Source organism: Corvus brachyrhynchos, unplaced genomic scaffold (genome assembly GCF_000691975.1).
Source record: "Corvus brachyrhynchos isolate BGI_N302 unplaced genomic scaffold, ASM69197v1 scaffold346, whole genome shotgun sequence".
NCBI classification, from domain to species: domain Eukaryota; kingdom Metazoa; phylum Chordata; class Aves; order Passeriformes; family Corvidae; genus Corvus; species Corvus brachyrhynchos.
The window spans coordinates 4084963-4105344 of NW_008238644.1; the positions used below are offsets into that span (position 1 = coordinate 4084963).

The 20382-nt window shown below is 55.8% G+C and overlaps 2 protein-coding genes across 11 annotated transcripts; both read left to right on the forward strand.

Annotated features, from left to right (window-relative positions):
• Nucleotides 1–6: 6 nt before the first annotated feature.
• Nucleotides 7–9596, forward strand: PRRG3 (proline rich and Gla domain 3). Of its 4 annotated transcripts, none has more exons than XR_001863035.1 (3): nt 7–3671; nt 4558–4739; nt 6653–6691. XR_001863035.1 is itself a non-coding variant. In XM_008636205.2 (3 exons), the coding sequence occupies exons 1-3, from the start codon at nt 2888–2890 to the stop codon at nt 7866–7868; spliced, it is 729 nt and encodes a 242-aa protein (XP_008634427.1). In that variant the 5' UTR covers nt 7–2887; the 3' UTR covers nt 7869–9596. The 4 variants fall into 4 exon arrangements, 1 of the variants encoding a protein (XP_008634427.1); XR_001863034.1 differs by lacking the exon at nt 6653–6691 and adding an exon at nt 4839–5035; XR_001863033.1 differs by lacking the exon at nt 6653–6691 and having other exon boundaries at nt 7–2894; nt 3098–3671; nt 4558–5035.
• Nucleotides 9597–10448: 852 nt separating this feature from the next.
• On the forward strand, nt 10449–20131 carry FATE1 (fetal and adult testis expressed 1). Of its 7 annotated transcripts, none has more exons than XM_017737515.1 (8): nt 10449–10547; nt 11211–11281; nt 12824–13042; nt 13577–13725; nt 14474–14562; nt 15150–15311; nt 17707–17785; nt 18251–20131. In XM_017737515.1, the coding sequence occupies exons 3-8, from the start codon at nt 12847–12849 to the stop codon at nt 18380–18382; spliced, it is 807 nt and encodes a 268-aa protein (XP_017593004.1). In that variant the 5' UTR covers nt 10449–10547; nt 11211–11281; nt 12824–12846; the 3' UTR covers nt 18383–20131. The 7 variants fall into 7 exon arrangements, 4 of the variants coding, with proteins under 4 accessions (XP_017593004.1, XP_008634428.1, XP_017593002.1 ...); XR_001863028.1 differs by lacking the exon at nt 10449–10547 and adding an exon at nt 10577–10742 and having other exon boundaries at nt 15635–17785; XR_001863029.1 differs by lacking the exon at nt 10449–10547 and adding an exon at nt 10578–10742 and having other exon boundaries at nt 16260–17785.
• Nucleotides 20132–20382: the final 251 nt, after the last annotated feature.

The following is a 20382-nucleotide window of genomic DNA, read 5'->3' on the forward strand; positions in this document are numbered from 1 at the left end:
TGGGGTGACAGATGAGCTGGGGGTCTCGGCTGTGGGGTGACAGGTAGGCTTGAGGGTTCTGCTGTGGGGTGACAGGTAGGCTTGAGGGCTTTGCTGTGGGGTGACAGGTAGGCTTGAGGGTTCTGCTGTGGGGTGACAGGTAGGCTTGAGGGCTCTGCTGTGGGGTGACAGGTAGGCTTGAGGGCTCTGCTGTGGGGTGACAGGTAGGCTTGAGGGCTCTGCCGTGGGGTAGCACTGAAAGCTGAGGGGGGACTGGAAAGCCCCTGCACACCTGGGCAGGTGAGCTGGGGGTCCCTGCTGCAGGGTGACAGATGAGCTGGAGGGTCCCTGCCGTGGCGGGGCTCTGGAAGCTGAGCACAGTGGGAATAATTTGGAGTTGGGTTTGGGCACGGAGGAGCCGGGCTGGGGGCTGCCGGGGCAGCGTGAGGACCAGCCAGGGAGCAGGATGGGGTGTGAAGGCTGTTTTGGGAGGGCGAGGCTTCCTGCCCTGTAGCCTCTTCTCCTCGCCGTGGATCTTGGCACGGAAAACCCCCAAATTTGCTGGGATCCAGCTGAGCTGCTGGCACCGCGGCTACGTGATGCTGGCACAGTCAGCATCCTCCCTGCGCGCCGTGGCGCGTCACTGGGGGCTGTGGATCCCCCCGACCTGCCCCTATGCCCCCTCCCAGCCTGTCGAGGAGCTGCCACCTCCCAGTGTGGACCCCCAGGTCCCCTCGGGGGCTGCGGGGGGCCAGCTCCGCGCACGCACCGTGTTTTCCCCGGCACGATTTCCTCCTTTGGCATCAGTGACGGGAGCGGGGGCGGAGATGGGGGGAGCCTGGGGGAGACACAAATGTGCGACTGCAGCATCCTCACTCCCATGGCTGCATCCCTCGCGCCTCCTCACGGTTGCCTTAGCAACCTCCTATCGATGGGGTATTTATAGAGGATGGGAAGCCGGAGCGGGGGGGATCGGGAATGGGTGGGCGTCTGCTAGGTCAGCCTCCAGCTTCAGGCTTCTCTCAGCCTGCGTGGGGGCAGGAGGGATGCTGCTCCCCTTGGCGTCAGCCTGTGCAGCGCTCCAGCTTTTCCTGCTTGCTGGAGCCAGGGGAGGTGGCCAGGAATTTGCTTGTGGAAATAAAAATAAGCGTCTGGGGCGTCTGCCCTTCTCACCGGCATTGCTTGTGCTTGGAGGGTTGTGTGCACCTCCCTGATTGTGGCACTTGGGTGCATTGACACAGATACTTGGAAGAAAGACTGTAAATTAAATTATACAACATTAAATTCATTGCCTGGTGTGTGACGCGGGAATATCCTTATTTCTGTGTCTTTGTTCTCCTGTCCGTCAGAGGGGGGGAATGCCTGTGACAACGAGGGTTTGTGTGGGAACTGTGGCATGTTCTCTGTGCTGTGCTTTCTTTTATCCTGGGGCTTTGGGTCTTTTTGTAAAAACTGATGACAGCAGACGTGGGTCAGATGGTCCCTGCTCAGATCCTGCTCATGCCCTGTGGGGGAATGCAATGGTCCAGAGGCCTCTCACATCCCCCAGAAGGGCTCAGAGAAGTGGGGTTGGGCTGTGGGGCACAGGAAGCAGCAGACCCCTGCCATGTACTTCTGGTGCTCTGCTGCTTTCCCTCGCTCTTGCTTCGTCTCCAGACTGAGGTTTGCAATCTGAGCTTCCAAAACTCTTGGGAAGAAGCTGCTTTGTCCCTCTGGACACAGCTCCAGTCTTGCATGCCTTCTTGCCACTTACGGTGTAGGAGCCTTGGAAAGCACAGCAAACCTGATGTTGGCAGGGAGAGGTGCTCCATTTACTGGAAGGTGGCTGTTGTGAGGTGTGCTAGTGAGCAGCACCAGCCCTTTAGTGTGCCTGTCTTCTGTGTGAAAGGAGAGCTGTGTTTCCAGCCCTGCTGACCCTGTGAAGGGCTCTGTGCTGTCCCTGACCTCACTCCAGCAGAGCAGATCCAAGTGCTTCTGGAATAACTGGGTATCTAAAGCCCTGGACCTGAGACCAGCATGTGGTTTAGTTCCTGCTGTTTCTAACCATGCTTGCTCCTTCATTTGCAATAAATCACTGTAGGAGCTGGGCAGTCCTGTCCCCTCTGTCTCCAGACAGAGTTGTGGCTTTGCCACAGCGTCACATGCAGCAATAGTCAGCCCAGGGCAGTCTGATCCGTGGGGCACTGAGCACAGGGAGAAGACAAAGCATGGAAAACAAGCAGATATCCTTTGCTTTTGCAGGGCTTTGTTTAACTTCTGTGGGGTTTTGTTCAGTTTAGTTTTGCTTTTGAAGGACAAAAGGTGCTTTTCCAGCTGGAGAGCTGTATCCTGGGTGTGCAGGGAGCTCTGTCACTCTTGCTGCTGCCCTTTGCTTGGCCCAACAGCCAGATTGTGGGTAGGAGTTGCGGAAGTGAGAGCTGGCACGGCTGTGAAGTTGCTCTAAAATAGGATGATTGCTTCACCTGTATCCATCAATCTCTTGTGGAAGGGGAGAGTGCCAGGCTGCTCCCAGCAGTCTCTGACATGCAGGTCATCTCCTCTGCTGGTGAGAAATGGGGGTCTGTCCTTCATCCAGTTCTTCCTTTTTTTGCTTTGTTGATCTGCAAGGGCCCTGCTCCTCCCTGGGACCTGCCCCAGCACTCTGGGAGCTGAGGGTGCCCTGAGCCCCTCCAGCCCCTCCAGGCAGGTGAAGAGTGGGGAGGCAGCTGGAATGCTTGGCTCTCTTCAGGGGTACTGCTTGGCTGGGATCTGTCGTGGGTCCACCACTCAGCACCATGCGTTCTGCATGAATCTGACCCTGGGTGATGGAGGTTTGGGCTTTGAGGGGTTGGAAATTTAAGCTGTCAGTGACTCTCCTGTTTTCTTCCCTGCAGGTAGGCAGGACCCCCCCTTGGCCGAGTGAGGCAGCATGGCAAGTAAGTGCTCCCCAGGCAAGACAGAGAGGTGGCGGTGGTGTTGGAGGAAAGAAGGGGGATGTTTGACAGCCACTTCTGAAGAAAGGGGTGCCTGTGCGTTTTGGGGGCTGTTATCCTCTGTGGGGAGCAGCTGCCATCGGCTGTTAGGCCTGGGTGAGGTCTGAGGTCCGGCCTGACTTGTGCTTCTCTCTCCCCTCTGCAAGGTGGGAGTCGAGAGGAGGTGCTGAAGGTCTGACCTCTCCGGGACTACCCGGAGGCCGCAGGATTTCTGTCTCTGTGTGGTGCTTGCTGTGCAGGACGGGCCTCCCCAGGGCTCTCAGGGCTGCCTGTCTGCGCTGATATCTCTCATCAGCAGTGCTCCTCATGCCCATGACTGGCACCCTGCCAGTGCCCACCCTGGGGGCCACACTGCCCTGTGTGGCTGGTGGCAGCGGGGCTCTGTGTTCTGTGGAAGCTGCCGAGCTCAGCCCCACCCTGAGCTCGCTGTGGCACACCCAGAGCAGTGCTGGGCCAGTGCTAAAGATGGGCTCAGAGACTGGCGAGGGTGCAGGGAGTGTCCAGAGCTGAGCTCAACCCTCCCTCCTCGCTCTCCTGGGCAGCCTGCACGGAGGCTGTGTGCCCTGGTGTGATGGGAGCCTAAGGAGGAAGGCAGGGGTGAAGGGGGAGATGGAGAGATCTGTCTGGGATCTCGGGATTTGCTCGGAGTGTCGCCAGAGCCAGCTGTGAAGGTGGAGGCAGTAGCCACGCTGGGGAAGAGGAGGACCCCAGGGATGACAGGTATGCCTTCTTTCATTATCTGTGCTGTGCTTGGGGTGGGAGGGAGCAGAGATCTTCAGGCAGTGTTTTTAAAAGGCTGCTTTAATCTCCAGTTAATGAGGAGGGTGCCCAGCTGGGTCCCTGCCTTCCTCCACTGCTGCTTTTTCTCCTTCCCAGAGCTCAGGTGCTGGCTCACCAGCATTTCCCTGTGGTGGCAGTGACTCCTGCCAAGCAGTCCCCTTCATGGTGACCCTGATATGCAGGAGCGGGATGTGGCCATGGGCAGGTTCTCCACCACACACTCCCTGGCAGCCCTGGCTGTCCCTCTGCAATAAATCACTGTAGGATTTACAGCGACAGTCCTTCCCCAGAGAAGCAGCCCCAGGGTGTCCCCCCCAAGCAGGGCAGCTGAGGTGTGGGGTTGTGTCCACCAGGTGCCAGCAGCACCCCAGGAAACCCAGCAGGGATGAGGTGAACCCAGCCCTTGCTCCTGCTTCCCCTGCCTAAAGCTCTGATCTTTCCTGAGCACCGGTTCTCCAGCTGGTGTGGGGAGGCTTGGAGAGGCACAGGGGATCAGCATTGAGGCTGCTGGGCATTGGAAGGTCCCCTCAGCCCTGTGGTTTGGGGACAGGGCCTGCTTGGCTGTCTGCTCTTCATGTCAGTTGGGGATCCAGCTGGAGATGAGAGGCTCAGTGGCTTTCCTGCTCTGGTCCCAAGCCACGTGTGAGCTCTTTGCACTTTGAGGGGAGGGAGCAGTGACTTAGTTTCTGCTCTCCTGCCATTTCTATGTCCCTGAGGGGAATTGCATGTGGGGAAGGACACACACCTGTGTCACAGCATGCTTGCAGTTGGGACAGTGCTTGTGATACCTGCCTGCCTGTGTGTCTGTTTTTATTTCCCACCATAGTGGCCAGCTCAGCACGACAAAGCAGGGAAGGGGTCCAGTGACTGCTTTCTGCAGGGATGGAAAACCCTGACAGTGAGATCTGCAGCCAAGCTTGTTGCTCTAAGACGTGCTGAGGAAGTTGAAATCCGAGTCTCAGGCTCAAGTGCCAAGGAGGAGAGAGTTTATACCATGGCCTGATCAAGGTGGGAGGCAAAGGAGGTGAGGCCAGACTTCTCCAGCAAAGTATGGGACATTTGCAGAATGAATGTTGTCTTTGTAAAATTTCATCTCCTTCTGGAAAGGCTCAAGAGAAGGTCAGCCTGCCAGCCTGGTCCCTCTCCAGCCAGAATAGCCTTCCTCAGCTGTGAAAACCAAGGCAAGCTGATCCCTGCCCTTCTGCAAGATGCCTTCTGTGCCTCTTGAAAATGCTTTTTTGGTTGTCCTTGTAAAAAAAAAAAAAAAAAAAGGTTTGCATAATAAAGTCGATTCTGAGGGAAGATCTGTGACTCACATCATTCATGCTGCTCTTCATTCACACCTCAGTGGTTCAGCCCTCTGCAAACTCTCTCACAGAAGCAAGGCATTAATAAATCACAAGGGGAAAATGCACCTACACAGCACAAAAGGAGCTCAGTGCCTCCAAGCCCAGGATGTTGTAGCACAGTAGTAGTTGTTTCTTACACCACGATCTTTGGAAATACCTGTTGATATTTCCAAATACTCTCACAAATACTTTGCTGTATTGTTCCAGCAGCAGCATACATGGAAGGTAAAGCAGAAGGAAACTTGCCTTTCTCCCTGGAAAAAGGCTCCTAAGGAAAGAAGTCAGTGGCTTTTCACTGACTGTTTTGCTTGTGGAGCCAGTATTTTGTTAGTGCCAAGCTGGTCAGATGGGAGATTGTCCCCCTGCCTCCTTTGATGCTGTTGCTGTGTGAATGGGTTCACCGTGTTGATCCAGTGGAAGACTGAGCCTGAGGGTGAAGGAGGTAAATAGGTTCCTGTGGATCACCCAGCTGAACTGATTCATCTTCCCCAGGGAAGCAGCAGGATTCTGTGGCTTGGTGGGAAGAGCTGGAACCAGCCTACAACTGAGTGTGTTGAACTGCATTGTGGAGACACTCATTCATGAAATGCGCGTTTGGATCCTGGAAGGATCATGTTTTGTGTGAAGTTTCTGCTCTCTGAGCAACAGCTTCTTTGCCTCCTGTGCTGCTGCAGGTCCTGGCAGGTGCTTGCCTCTTGCACCCCATGGAGGTGTCCCTCCTGCAGGATATGAGGGGGAGAGGCTTTGATGTCTCTCTTGCAGGCAGGAAGGTGCTGTTCCTGCTCCCTCTGGCTTCAGGACTGCATGTGCTGTGGGAAGACTTGAGGAGTCTCTCAGGCTTTGGGAGCAGAGCAAAGTTTGTGAAGCCTTTGCATCAAAACACAGTGAGGATGAGAATGCGATGCCTTGTGAGGAGAGGTTGCTCAGGCCCCTGACTCATAACCCTCTGCGCTGTCCCTGTGTTTTGGGGATGTTTGCCCTTGTTGTCCTGGGCGTGGGAGAAGACAGTGGTTTTTCTAGGGCCTGAACAGAGTCCTTGATACCACCTGAGCTTGCATGACCCTGAGCAGCTGGCAGCAGGGACACCAGCTTCCAGCAGGCTGTCATGTTTTGAACTGTCGTGTGCTGTGAGTCCCTCTCAGTGCTGGCCCCATGTCCTGGCAGAGCTCTGTGTCCCAGCCCTGTGGGGTCTTGCTCCTGGTCGGATCTCCCTTGCCCTGCAGCAAAGGGGCAGAAAGATGAAATCCATCAGGGGTAGAAGGTTGAAAACAAATATTTTTGGAGCCTTCTGTCTCTTCCTCAGTTGCCCTGTGTGGCTGCAGCTGCCGCTTCTGATGTCTCTAGCACCTCAGCCCTGACAGAAGGGCTCCTGGTGCCATATGTCTCTGGGCAGACCCCAAGAGTTCTGTGCCCCTTTGGCTGTCCAACCTGCTGTCCTACCTGATTGTAGCCCTGGGTTTTTGATGTTGGGGATGCACGTAGCATCAGGAAGCTGGGGCGGAAAGCCTGGCTGGGCAGAGGATGGGCATGGGGTTGTCCCTGCTCAGCATATTTCTGCCTTGTGTGTTGCAGTGTTCTTGGGGGCCAGGGATGCCCACTCGCCCCTGAGACAAAAAAACCACTCGCTCCTGAAACGCTTTCCCAGAGCCAATGGCTTCCTGGAGGAGATCCGGCAGGGCACCATCGAGCGGGAGTGCATCGAGGAGGTCTGCAGCTATGAGGAGGTCAAGGAGGTGTTTGAGAACAAGGAGAAGACGGTGCGTTTGTCCTGCCCTGCTCCCCAGTGCATGTGTGAGGGCTCACGCCTCAGCAAGCTGGAAACAGAAGGAAAGCACAGGGGGAACAGCCTCTCCTGTTCCCTTTGTCCTCTTCTGTCTGCAGGCAGCATGTGGTGGCCTCACTTCCCAGTATGGCTTTCCTTTCCCAGGCAGTGGCCTCACCTTGGTTTTGCCAGGACACCCTGCCCACAGCTGCAGGTTGAGCTGGCGCTCCCACGGCACGTGTGGCAAATCTGTGCTGTTGTCCTTGATTCTCTAGGCTGGGGTTGGTGTGAAATACATTTTTCCCTGCTCGGTGTGGGGGCTGTTGAGGGACGTTCCCGTGACCTTTTGCGTTTGTTCCCACAGCGCCTCAGGTGTAAGGGGTGCCCCTTTTGTGGGCCTGGGGAGGGCAGTGATTATTGCTGGTGGTGGTCAGGGGGTCCTTCTCCCACCTGCAGCATGTGATGGTTGTTTCTCTGTTCCTGTCACAGATGGAGTTTTGGAAAGGCTACACCAGCTCTGTGTACTCTGTCAAGGACCCCGGGCACAGCACGGAGCGCTCTGACGCTATGTACGTGGTGGTGCCCCTCTTGGGAGTGGCTCTTCTCATAGTCATCGCCCTCTTCATCATCTGGAGGTGCCAGCTGCAAAAGGCCACCCGCCACCGCCCTTCCTATGCCCAGAACCGTTACCTGGCCAGCCGGACGGGCCGCAGCCTCCCCAGGGTCATGGTGTACCGGGAGCGGTCGCAGAGCCAAGGGGAGACCCAGTACCAGCGGGAAGCCAGCAACCGGGGCGCTGGGGATGGCAGAGCCGGGGGCACCCCCCAGCCAGACGGCACCCTCTGCCCACCAGAGCATTCTGTATCTGTCCTCTCCAGACTGTCCAGTGCCACCCCCCCGCCCTCCTATGAGGAGGTGACGGGCCACCCAGAGAGCAGCAGCGGCGAGGAGACCAGCGTGTCCTACAATGACCCTCCGCCCAAGTACGAAGAGATCGTGGCCACGGCCCCTGCTGCGGGCAAATAGCGGCTCTGCCTCCCTCCTGCCTCTTCACACACTCACACTCACCACCCACCCTCCCTTCGCCGTGCCTGGGACCCCCTTTAGGTGTCCATCGGGCCTCCGTCTCACCTGTACAATCTGGTGCCATCACACAATAGCCTTACCCTCCTAACCAAAAATAGCTGTCCCCAGGTGGGGTGAGGCAGGGCTGTGGGATGGCTCTGGAGCCAGCCAGCCACCTCCTGCCCCTCACTCCCCACTCACATAAGTGCTGTAGCAGCCAGAGCAGAGCAGCAGCTTGTTCCTGGCTCAACATGGGGGTCTCCCCATGGTGCATTTGATTTCCTCACTTCCCCCTCAAACAGACATAACATTTCCCATTATTAGAGCAGCCTTGCTGCCTCGCTGGGCTGCTGCTCAGCCTCACCCCACATCCTCACTGGGCCCTGTTCTACTGCTCAGGGCTCTGGTTAGGAGTTGGGGATGCAGAATTGGTGTGGCAAGTTTTTGTCCATCCCCGCAGTTGGTGAGGCCAGCTCTGTATTTGGGGACATGTGGATTTGTTGCCAAGTGGGAGTGGGGAGCCCGGTCCACACTGTGGTGCCTGTAGCGATATTTGCTGTGTGGAGATCAGGGAGGAGCAGTCAGGAAGATGCTCTCTGATCTCCTAGATCCCTTTGGAAAGGGAGAAAGGGCTCGTGGTGGTCTTGCACCTGAGGTAAGTGACTTTGGAGTAGCAGGGTCTTTTCCTGATGCTCTCTGCTTTCCCCCTGTGGGTGCTGAGCAGCTGGAGGTCTAGCTGCTGCAGAGCTGGCCAAGGGCGTCGTCTTTGACCCCGAGCCAAATGTGGTCTCCATGGCTTTAAGTGGTGGGGATTCAACTCTCTCCTGGAGCGTGGCCTATATGGTGTCTGCCCCAGAGCTGAGAGCCTGCAGACAGGCCAATCCTCCCCTCTCCCTACCCCAAACCTCTCTGCCCTGCCTGGCCCCTCTCTTTGGGGCTCTTTGTCCTCCAGAGTCGGTAAAGCGGAATGCGAGACCCCACTCTCCTCTGGTCCCCACCTGGTTTGGTGTCCAGGGTGTGGCATGGAAGTCCTGCTGACAGGGGCAGGAGCCACAAGACCACGCCTTGATAGGAGCAGGGCCAAGCCCTGCTCGGGTGGTTGTGTTGCCAGAGCAGGGCAGAGCCGGGTGCTTTGCTGTGGGATCAGAGTGTCCCCTTTTCCTGGACAGCTGCCTTTAGGGTCCAAGCAGTGGGACTGCCCTTCCCCAGTCATGTCTGATGGATTAAAACAAGGGTTGTGCTCCAACCCCCCAGAAGCAGCCCAGAAACTCCCAGCACTGCCACCACCCGGTGTTCACCCAGCACCAGCCTCTCCAGCAGCACCCAAAGGCTATTGTCCATCCATCAGTGGCCTGCATCCTGCCCGGCCCCAGCGATGCTCTCGCAGCCGGTGCCCTCAGCTCAGAGCTGAGGCTTGCCCAGCGCAGCTCTTCCTGGGGCAGGACATGCTGGCACCTTGTCTGTCCCCTCCCCAGCCTTAGCAGATCGGGGTTATGGGGAGACCTGGCAGCGAGCGTCAGGGCCAGAGCCTGGAGAGCACCGGAGGGAGACACAAGGGTGCTCCGCATCCTCTGTCTTTGATGCTCAGTCATTATCCCTGCAGTTTGTATTCTGTAAAACTTGGTATATTTCTGTGCAAAAAAAAAAAAAAAAAGTATTTATTAAAAAACCCTCACTGTCTGAGTGGCACAGGGTGGCTTTTTCCCACAAAGGGTGTTGTGGGGGACAATGACACCAATAACCCTGCCACGGCTGCAGGAGCGTCCCCAGAGCGGATGGGAATGTCTGGGAGTGAACCCCACACATCCAACTGGAGCCTTGAACTTCGCTTGGGGTTGTGTTGTACCCTCTGTGAGAGCTGAAGGGTGTCCTGTGAGCCCCAAGCAGTTGGCAGCTGAGGTGCAGAAAGTTTTTCCGAGGGTCTTTGAGGGGATTGAGGTGCACAGGTTGTCCTGCCGTCCTCTGTGTGCTCCTAAACCCCTTAGATAATCCCCTTTAAATAGCAAGACTAGGGCAGCGGGGGATTTATTTTAAATCCTTTCAAACCCAGATTTTACGGTCAGGTCTTGGACCCTGTCTCCATTCAGAAGTGTTTAAAACTGCCGTTAATCCCAAAGGGATCATTTTATCGCCTCGGAGGGGCAGAGATTAGCTCCGGCACAGGGCGGCCCCGGGGCTGTGCCGGGCCAGGGGCTGCCGGGGGCGGGGTGTGCCCGCAAACGTCCCGGGGATGGGGACACGGGGAACGTCTTGGCTTCGGTTCTGCCCCTGGCAAGAGCAATCCCTGTGTTCTAGCAGCGGCTGAGCAGGGCTGGGGACAGGGGGGCTCCCGGGGGAGGTGGCACCAGGGTGAGTCGCAGCGCGTTAATTACCGGCTGCGGCTTTAAGCGAGGAGGGACCGGCCGGATACCGGGGGGGCCGGGCTAATTACCGGGGGGCCGGGCTTGTTACCGGGCTTGTTACCGGGGGGGCCGGGCTGGATGCCGGGGGCTGGGCTCATTACCGGGTGGGGCCGGGCTGGTTACCGGGGGGCCGGGCTAATTACGGGGGGGCCGGGCTGCCGCCGGCGGCGCCGCCCCGTCCCGGCAGCGGGCGTGGCTGTTTACAGGTCCGACAAGTTGCGTCGGTCTGCGAAGAAAAGTAAGTGTCCCTCCCCCGCCCCGAAGTGTCCCCCTTGTCCGGCCGCACAGCCGGGCCGGGGCTGCCCCGGGGCAGGGCCGGGATGTCCCCACCGGGAGGACGTGGGACCCCCCCACCCCGTGCCTTGCCCCTGCGGGGATCAGCGCCCGCGGTGCCCGGAGCCATCCCGGGGGCAGCGGGCTCACCCCGAGCCGGGTGAGGAGCCCCTTCCCCTGCCGGTGACCCCGCTCCGCCGGGACAAGGCGCATCCCCGAGCCGAAGGGCAGAGCTGGGAGCAAATCCATTGCTCCCTCCAGCTCGCCACCCCGAGAGGCGAACGGGGGGTGCCAGACCAGGCTGGTGCCCCGCCTGCTTTGTTTGGGGTGTCCTGGGCTGGAGAGGGACAGGGAGAGGGAGGTTGTGGAGTTTGCCTCCCCAGGGCTGGTTTTCCTGGCTTGCAGGACTTAAACCTACTCCGGCTTAGTGAGCCGGAAATTCCCTGTCACTGCAAATCCAAGGAGAAGTGCCAAAGCAGAGGCTGAGCCTCTCCAAGCGAGTGGGGGGTGCTTGGCAAGAGCTCGAAAAAGCCCTAAAGAAAGTTAAAGGAGGAAATCCAGCCACTTAAGCATTTTGTTCTTATAAGTTTTGACAGCTGATTTTTTTTTTTTTTTCCTTTCTTAATAGCTTGGTCTCAGAGCCTGCTCCTCACCCCTTCCCATCCCTCTTGTTCCTTGGGAGCTGCAGTGGTTTCACAGGTGATTAGAAAATGAACCCATCTGCCCTCTCCAGATTTACAGTTGTTAATATATGCTGGTTTCCCAGAAAACAGGCTGGGAATGCAACACGGGGTGTTCAATCCTCTGAAGCACTAAAAATGAGATGGAGAAGCCTGGTGGCCTCCATGGCTGTGTACCATGGCTGGGTGTCTGATGCAGGTTTCTCCTGCGGGACTGACACATTTTGAGACCATCCCAGGAATTACTGTTCTGCTTCTGAGTATGGGGTACCTGCAAAAATCCACTTTCTTTGGGGTTTTGGGGAGAAGCAGGGGGGTGTGTGTGTTATGAGACCCGTGGGTTGGGGCTGGGCAGGGTGGTGAGGGTGGCATGGGGCCCCCACTGGGTCCCCAGCAGTGCCTCCAGGGCAGACCCGATGCAGGGACAGCATTGCAGGGTCTGCAAGGCTGGAAGCAGGGAATGGCCACTGCTGATGCTGGGCAAATGCCTGTGTAATTAAAAGGTTTTCAGTGACAGAGGAGGAGGGAGCAGCATGAGGTGAGTGATCACTGGAAGTGCTGGTCATGGCAGGTGCAGAGCTGGTTCTGCCACCCTTCTGTACCCAGAGTCTCAAGGCCTGGCAGCTGCAGGGAGCAGTGATCCTTCTTTCTGCTCCTCTACCCTTCAGGTGAAATCCTAAAGGGTTGCAGTGGGCTGGGGAAGGTGAGAAGGTCCAAAGAGCCCTGAGGAGCAGCAGTGAGGGGGGTTTTGGGCAGCCCTGGCTACTGCTGTCCCCTCTTAGGGTGGAGATTTTTTTCTAGAAGCAAAGAAGGACCTTTTTGGGCACGGTAAACTCAAAAGGTGGCAGCAAGGAGGGTGCAGGGGTGATGTGCACACGTGTCTGGAGTGCCTGGGCAGCACTGGGGTCTGCCAGCCTCAGCACCTCTTGCTTGTTGGGGTTTTCTCCTCAGCTGCAGCTTTTTGGGAAAGAATGAAGAGTGCATATGCTGGGAGCCAGGAAGGTGTATTTTGGGGCTCCTCTCCCAAAAGTGTACATTGATTGCCCTCTGCTTGTATGGCTCAGTGAAAATGTTGGGACATTGTAGCCCCAGAGCACTCCTCAAAGCTGAGCACCAAAGCCTTGCCCATGGTAACCCTGAAGCCTGTCACCAAAATGTGTGTTTTGCTTTTAGAAAACCTCAGTTTTCCTCAGAGGTGTAGATGAACACAAAAATGTGATCCCGGCCCTCCAAAAAACTTTGCTTCTGGATGGAAAAGAATTTTTTTCACTAGTTTTTAGGGTACACTGAACTGTGTGCTGAGCCATTTCCTTGCTGTCAGTTGAGGCAGTGGGTGCTAAGCAGGACACCTGCAGCCTTGTCCCTGCCAGCTGGGCACTGTGGGACATCCCATTCTCTCAGACAGCTCCTGCAGTGTCTCTCTTTTGGGTTGTTTCCTGAATTTTAGCTGTCTTATAGCATGTTGTGTTGAAAGAAGAAAAAGCTGCCCCTCTTGTCACTTTTGGAAGTGCTGCTCCTGCTGCCACTTTTCAGCTTTCTTTCCCTCTGTGTGAAACCCCAGGACCCTTGAGGACATCTGCAAAGATGTGGCCGCTTTGGGGACTGGACGTGAACCGGGTGCGCTGTGACCTGCTCTTCACAGAAGCTATCAACCAGAGGATGCAGGTTCCCAACAGGCTGAAGGTGGCAGAGAGCTGCAGCCCTGGGGACAGGAAGACAAGGACAGAGGATGTCCCTCCATCCTTTCGAATGCACATCCCTGATAGGATTTCTCTTGCAGGTAAAGCCCTGGGTTGTCTTTTGGGGTGGCTGAAGGTTGGTGGGGCACTACGGCATCCTAGGGAGTAGGATCCCTGTATAACCCCCCCCAGTCATTTGCTTTGCTAGGGGAGAGGATGGGGGCAGATAATGTAGGCACTTTTCTTCAGGAGTGTAGGACAGGATGGTGGATAGCTTGGGAAGAGGTGGGCAAAGGTCACCAACAGAAGTCTGGAGGGGCCTTAGTTCCAACGGGTGAGAAGCAAAATGTGGAGGCATCTCCCTCCATGTGTCTTACAGTTCCCTCTTGGCCTTTGGTAGGGCTCCTGCTTTGGGATGCAGGACATTTGGCCCTGTCTTTGGCAAACAGCTCTGAAGCCTTGCTGTCCTGAAGCAGTGGGTCTGCCTCTCTGGGCTGTCCAAAAAACCCCAGGCCATGGTGTTTGTTCATCTGGCACCAGACACAGCCTTCACTCTCCACATGGGTGCATCTCTCTTCTCTCCTCCCCTGAGGCCGTTCAGGTCGGCTTAACTCTTCCCTCTCTCCTTTCTGTAGAGATATCAGACACCAGTTTGAGGCCAGTCCTGTTGACCCAGCCAAGGAAGGTCCCCTCTGTCGTGGTGCATGTGTCCCCAGACCCCTCTGGGGATCTCCCTTTCCTGCCCTCAGCCAGCAGAGCCAGCGCCCAGCGCCGCAAGCGATCGGTACCGTGCGGGCAGGGACGGGGGGCCCATGGTGGGGAACGGGAGCAGTCCCAGCTTTGGGGTTCTCCAGGTGGCTGTCATCACCCCAAGCCAGGATTCATCTCCAGGAGACCCTAGGAGGGAGGGGGGGGATGGTGGGATTTCTTTCTGTCCTGGAACCAGTGCACATCTGTGTGCTGGGATGTTGATTCAGCCACATCTCCTGCTGCATTTTGTGAGCAGGGGGTAGGCTAAGGTAGGTGCAGTCCCACCACAGGCTGCTGCTGCTACTTTTAAAGTCCCTTTTCAACCTGTTTTCCTTCTTGATGAAGTATGAGGCAGAGCTGGTTCATCACTGCAGTGTAAAGAGTGCTGGGGTCAGAGCCAAAAGCAGATTTTAACCTTGTGTGAAACTCTTTCAAAGAGAGGTCCCAGGCATGGGCAGGCAAAGACATGGTTTGGCTGCTGGAGCTGCTGTTCAGCCTCTTGAAGTGCTTTAACCTCTCTGAAATTCAAGAACTGATCCTGGATGGGTTAGGCTCAGGGTTTTTGATCTGGCTAGAGTTCAGATCAGCAGGCTCGTGCTGGGACCCTCTGTCTGCTCTGAGCACATCTCCCCACGTGCACCAGCATCAGGTCACCAGGTTGGGGCTCCTGAAGTGCTCCCAACACTGATTGCTCTCCCCGTGCAGATGTGCCCCTGCAGCCCACCCAGGGCACCAGGCTGGGCTCAGCTCTGTGCTGATGTGGTTGTGTTTGATTCCCACAGGGCCATCACAGCAGCAAGTCACGGCGGGACAGGACCCCGAGTGACTGTGCCCAGCTGGCCTTGCACAGCCCAGGACAGCACCATGAGGGGTGAGCACGGGCCCAGCGTCACCCAGGGCGGGTGGGGAGCAGCATCTCCTCTCACTGGGCTGTTTTGGAGCTCTCTGGTGTTGTCCTGAGAGGGGCATGGGGGATTCCAATCAGAGCAGTGCAATGCCTGGCAAGTCATACACATCCATGAGAGGAACATGGCCTTTGGCGTCAGAGACATTTGTTTTGGGCAGCTTTGGGGGCAGCTGTGTTGTTCCTCAGGCCTCTGCTCATGGCCTTAGGCTCCAGAGTCTCTGCAGTGGGGAAATTGTCTCTGAGCTAATCCTGGAGCAGGGGCTGCTGTCCCACTAGAAGTCCAGAGCTGTCGTGGGTGGCAGGAGAGCAGCATGGCACACAGCCATGCTTGGCTTTGGAGGAGTCAAGGGGCTGCCTCTGAGTCTGGGGGCTGCCTCTGAGTCTGGGGGCTGCTGGAGAGGGTTCTCCCAGCTGATGACATCAGGGTCTGGGTGCTGGTGGCATTGCCCAGAGATGCTTGGAGCTGCTGAAGGGATGAGGGGCACTAATGCCAGGCTGTGCCCTGTTGTGCGAGGCCAGGGAGTAACAGGCGTGATTCTATGTGCACCCAGGCCGGATTCGTGTCCCCTGCCTGCTCCCAGTGCCCCACTCCCCCTCCTCATGGAGCCAGGCAGGATCTACTCCATGCAGAACATCTTCCAGACCATGTACCTCCTGGGCCAGGTGCTCTTCCACCGTGTTCAGGACTCTCTGCGAGACCCAGCACCGTCCAGGTGACTTTGGCTTGTCCTGAGCCAGCTCTGTCACTCTGCAAGGTCTGGCCTGTGCCTTGCTGAGGCATGAGCCAGGCACGAGCTCTGTAAGCTGTGGGCTGCAGGATGGTGCTGCAGGGCTGCCTTGGCCTTTCTTTCTCACCTGTCCTGTCTGCCAGCTCTGGGTGCCTGGCCTTGGAGCACCTCACTAACCCAGCCAGGCTTGAGTCTGCTGCTCAGCTTAACACCAGTCCCCTGGGCACCCCGAGTGACCCAGCGCTGCTGTGACATTGCTGGGGGGGTCACTGCTAAGCAAGGACTAATTTTTCTGTATGGTTTGACAGCTTGTTGGAGAGGAGTGTGTGAAGGGAATCGAAATCCAGAGCAGACAGCCTGAACCGGGTGCTGTCCCTGAGCCAGCCTCTCCTGCAGGCTCCCAGCAGCTTTGGCTGCATCTCGGTCACTCTTAATTAACCTTTCCATGAACTGGCTGTACCCATCCCACAGCCAGTGCCCCTGGCCAGTGTGTGCTGTGCCTTTGTGCTCCTTGGAGCAGGCATGCGGTGGCCTCAATCCCTCCAGATGTGCTGGAGGAACCATCTCCACCACCCATGTATCTGTGCCACTGCAGTAAATTCTATTTGTTCGAAGACATCCTTGCAGCCTTAAGATGTCCCCACTGCTCTAAGGCTGCTGAGCACCTGGAGGAACATCTAAATACTTCTCATTCTCCTTGAGTAGAGCCTTTAGGCAGAAAGGGAGGAGAGCAAGCACCCATCATCGCATCCATCATCGGTGGCACGTCCTCCTTCCCTTCCCAGCTGGCTGCTGCTTGCTGATGATGCAAAGCGATGTCTCTGCTCTTAAAAACAGCAGGCTGAGGCTGTCTTCAAACATCATTTTAATTTCTTAATGATGAAGAGATCTGGTTAGTGGCTACATAAGACCTTCTCTCTCTTCTCCCTCCAGCAGTGGAGGACATTGAGGCCATGGTAGCCTGCAGAGCTGCTGTAATGCAGTGGGATGACTCCGGGGCCTCTCCCCAGGTCTTGATCTCCCTTTGAAACCAGCCACCCTCAAACAGCTCTTCTTAGTACTTTACATCCCTTCAGATGCAGACATCCCTTCAATATGACAGCTTTGTACCCCTATGCAACAATAAAATAAACAGAAAGACTGTGCTGACTTTTTTGTCCTGAAATTTTAGTGAGGTCTGGTCTCAGACAGAGGCTGGAATATCTGGCTCTTGTGACCTCTTGAAGGGTATGAGTCATCAGGATGCAATTTCTAGTCTCCACTCTAAAGGAGTTCACCTGTATCAGCTGGGATTTTGAGTCAAAAGCTGCAGGATGTGTCCTTTTTTCATGGTTCTCTGCCGGGGAGAATTGCATTTTCTTTCTGTTGTGACTGTCATTTTACACTGCACTACATTTTGTGGAGGTATTGTCTCACAAATGGAGTTTCAGATGGAGATCCAGTGAATCTCCACGTGCTCTTCTGGCTTGTCTTCACCGAGATCAGCATCGTGATGCAAACAGGGATAAACAAACACCCTCTCCTCCTCATGGTCTCCAAGGAGCGGGGTTAGGTGCTCGTTAACCCCTCAGGGATCAGTGAGTGCCTGTGTGAGCTATTGGTGTGCACAGTTTTGGTTGTAGAGCAGCTGATTTTGGGCTAGCCTATGATGACAGGAATTTTTCTCACTGTGCATCTACTTTATTTTGTGACTCAGTGTTGTGGACCCTGTGCCTCCAGGGACTGCCCTGGAGATCAGTGGTCTGTGCTGCCTCTGCCAGTGCAGCAGCTAATCCCAGTGCGGGCCCCTGTGTTTCCAGGGAGGGAAGAAAGTGGTGGACATTTGGGTCGCTTATTTATGTTTCAAATTGCAGGTAAAATTTGCTACAAGATCAAAAAGTGATAGCTCCCTCCAGCTGATGGCAGCTTCCTCCCCTGCTGATGTAAATGGGATCACCCCTAAATGGGATCACCCCTCCATTTCTGCACTGGTCCTGTGATACTTGACTGCTCTAAAGATGATTTATCCAGCCCTCATTGAACTCCTGGGACTACAGAGAATGGGTGCTTAGTAGATATGTTTTCTTTGTTGGACCTTTAAAGAAATACCAGCATGTGTTTCCCCTGGTACCTGTCATGGCATGTGCTGTCTGTTTGTCCTGATCACTTTGGGTGCATGCTGTGGGGGTACAAATGTGCATGATGGGGTTAAGAAGAGATGAGTGGATGCTGTGCAGCTGCTGTTTGCTTTCTCCTGGTGCTGCACCCAGGCAGCCCAGCCCGGGGACACACACTCTGCCTGCACAGCTCAGCTCCCCGTGGCAGTGCTGCCTTTGTGGGGAGTCAGTTGCATTCCCATGAGCAGTGCTTGTCCACCTGCATCTGTGCTTTCCTTTCCCAGCTCCCAGGAGCCCATCCTAGCTGCAGAGAGCGCCTTGGAGGAGGCCGGGGTGACGGAGGTGGCAGCGATGAGGAGGCAGGTGAGATGGGGGTGAGGGGCTGCACATGTTTCCTGGGAAAGCCACAGCAGGTGGGTGAGGAGGCTGCAGGGGTCAGTTGGTCAGTCCTGGTGGGCTGGTGCTGTCAGGCTGGTCCTACCTTGAGGAGAAGCAGGAGAGGACTCACATGTGTGTTGATCCCTCGAGCTCCTACCCCGAGGGGCTGAAGGGGTGCAGGGCACAGCCAGCCCCCTCTGTCTGGTGGCAGTGAGAGGGGCTCAGATGCTCTTTGATGGGAAGAACCTTTTCCTGAAGCATCTGCTGCAGGCCCTGAGGTACTGCTGCCAATCCTCCCACACAAAGGTAGCTGCTGCTTAAGAAAAGGAGGACCTGAAGGAGGCAGCAGCTCCCATCCTTCCATCCCTTGCTGTCCCATGTTTCTGGGGTGCTGACAGCATCCTGTGCTTTGCTGCAGGGCTGACAGTGGCCCCACTACTTCCCTTGCAGCTGGTGAGGATCTCGGGGAGGCTCCGTGTGCTGGAGGAGCAGTGCCATGCCTGGAGACAGAAGGAAGCCCTGGTGTACTCCGTGATGATCTCTGCTTGCCTCATCAACACGTGGCTCTGGCTGAGAAGATGACAGCCCATGCCCGACCTCCCCTGCTCGCCCTGGCAGGATGGGTGAGGACAGGGAGAGGAGTTCTTGCCAGCAGTGAGACTCTTTCTTCTGGACTGTTTTTTGCACTGTGGGCCCTCAAGAATCCGTGTCCTTCAGGCCTTGATGACAGTGAAGGTGTGAGAAGCTGCTGTGAAGAGCTGAGGTCTCCTAAGAGCTTGGTGGCTGGCACAGGAGGTGTCTGTCCTGTGCTGTTGCCCTCAGGCTGCCGGAGGAGATGCAAACCCAAGGCATTGGGTGTTTGTGCACGTGGGGTCCTGTTACAGTCGTAGCCTGTGGCGGGCCCGGTCCCCTGGCCACATCCCACCTTGGAGAACTCAACTCTGACCCCATAAAAGTCCTCAGCTGACTGCTGTGGTCTATTCCTCATCTTCTGTAGAGTGACTGAGTGTTTCTAAGCTTGTGGTGGGTTTTCTTTTCTTCCTTATGCAGCTGCTGTTTGGTGGAGGTAATGCTGCCAGGTGTCCTGTGCCACAACCCCTCTTCCAGGAATGGAGCTGGAGGGGCCAGGAGCTCCCATCCCTGCAGCCACAGCAGGTTTGCAGATGTTCACATCCAAGGTGACTCTAAGAGCCTTGCTGACATCTGGGCTTATCCAGGAGCTTGCTTCCTTCCCAGAGAGATTCACATGGGAAACCTCCCCATGGTGACTCTCTGGATTATAAAACCTCGTCCCTACAGCGATGGCACCAAACAGGTCAGGGAGAAAAGATACTTGTTAGGCTCCCAGTGGCACAGGGCAGCGTTGCTCCCAGGTCTTGCTGCCAAGCTGTAACTTCAGTGATGGTGCAAGGACATGGGTGAGGGAAATTCCTGACCTAGATACTCTTTAGCTATAAACAAGCTGAATTCAACAGCTCTTCTGTTTGTTTCCTTCTCTAGAGTTTAGTAACACCTGAATCTGAGGTGACTTTGAGATGGTTTCGGTGCTTCATCCAGCACATCTGCTGGAGTTGTGCCTGCAGGCTCTGGGGGCAGGTTTTGGCAAGGCTTAACAGGACTTCTCTGTGCCACCTATACCTAATTATAGCTGGATCTACATGTCATCCAGATGTCCCAGTAGCTTATTTACAGACATCAGTGCTTGAGTGTTTTCTGCTTGACACCGCGTCAAGCGTCCGTGACTGTAAATCTGGCAGCTGGACAGTGACTAATAAATAACTGTCCCAAAGTAATTGCAGGTCTGAACCTGTGGCTGATTGCTGAGCTGAGGAGAGCGCTGGGATTTATTGCAGGCGAGAGCTAGGATGGTGTGGTGGGCTCGGTGTGCTGTGCTGTGGCAGGGGGGATGTGCAGGACAGGTGGCTCCTGTGGCTTGTGGCTCAGGGATGTGGCCAGGGTCACCAGAGGACCTTGCACAACTGTTATGTATCAGGGGGTGTGAGTCGTGCCAGGAAATGAGGTAAATTGTGTGTCTGGTTTCTCTCCTTTGAGAGGTGTTAATGTGTTTTGGAGGAAGCTTGTGTTTGGGGTTTATTTTAAGCTGTGTTTTAGGGTGAGAAGGGATGACTTTGGGAGGGTACACCACCTTCAAAGTGTGGCTTGAAGATATTTGGAGGAGAAGTGGTCAAACTGGATGTGTTCTCATGGGCTAATTACTGGCACGTTGTGGAAGATGCAATATGACTTCTATGTAAGGGATAAATTCTGGTGTAAATCAGGAAACACTGAGCACAAAATGCATATTTTAATAAACTCTGTGTGTTCTGGACATGTTTCTTTGCTGTGGAGTCTGATCCTGATATCCCAGTAGGTGGGAACAGGTAAGGTTTATTCCCCTGGCAGCAGGACTGTGGCCTGCTCGTGGATGTCTCAGCCCCAGCTGCCCTGGCTGGGGGGCGGATCTCGAGGAGAAAAGTTTCTGGTTAATGCTATTCCTGTTGGGGTGTGATGCTTTTATTTCCCTTTTTCTCTTCCTTGCCTCCTCCTCCTGGCTGCTTTTTCCCAGGGCAGCGCACGTGGAG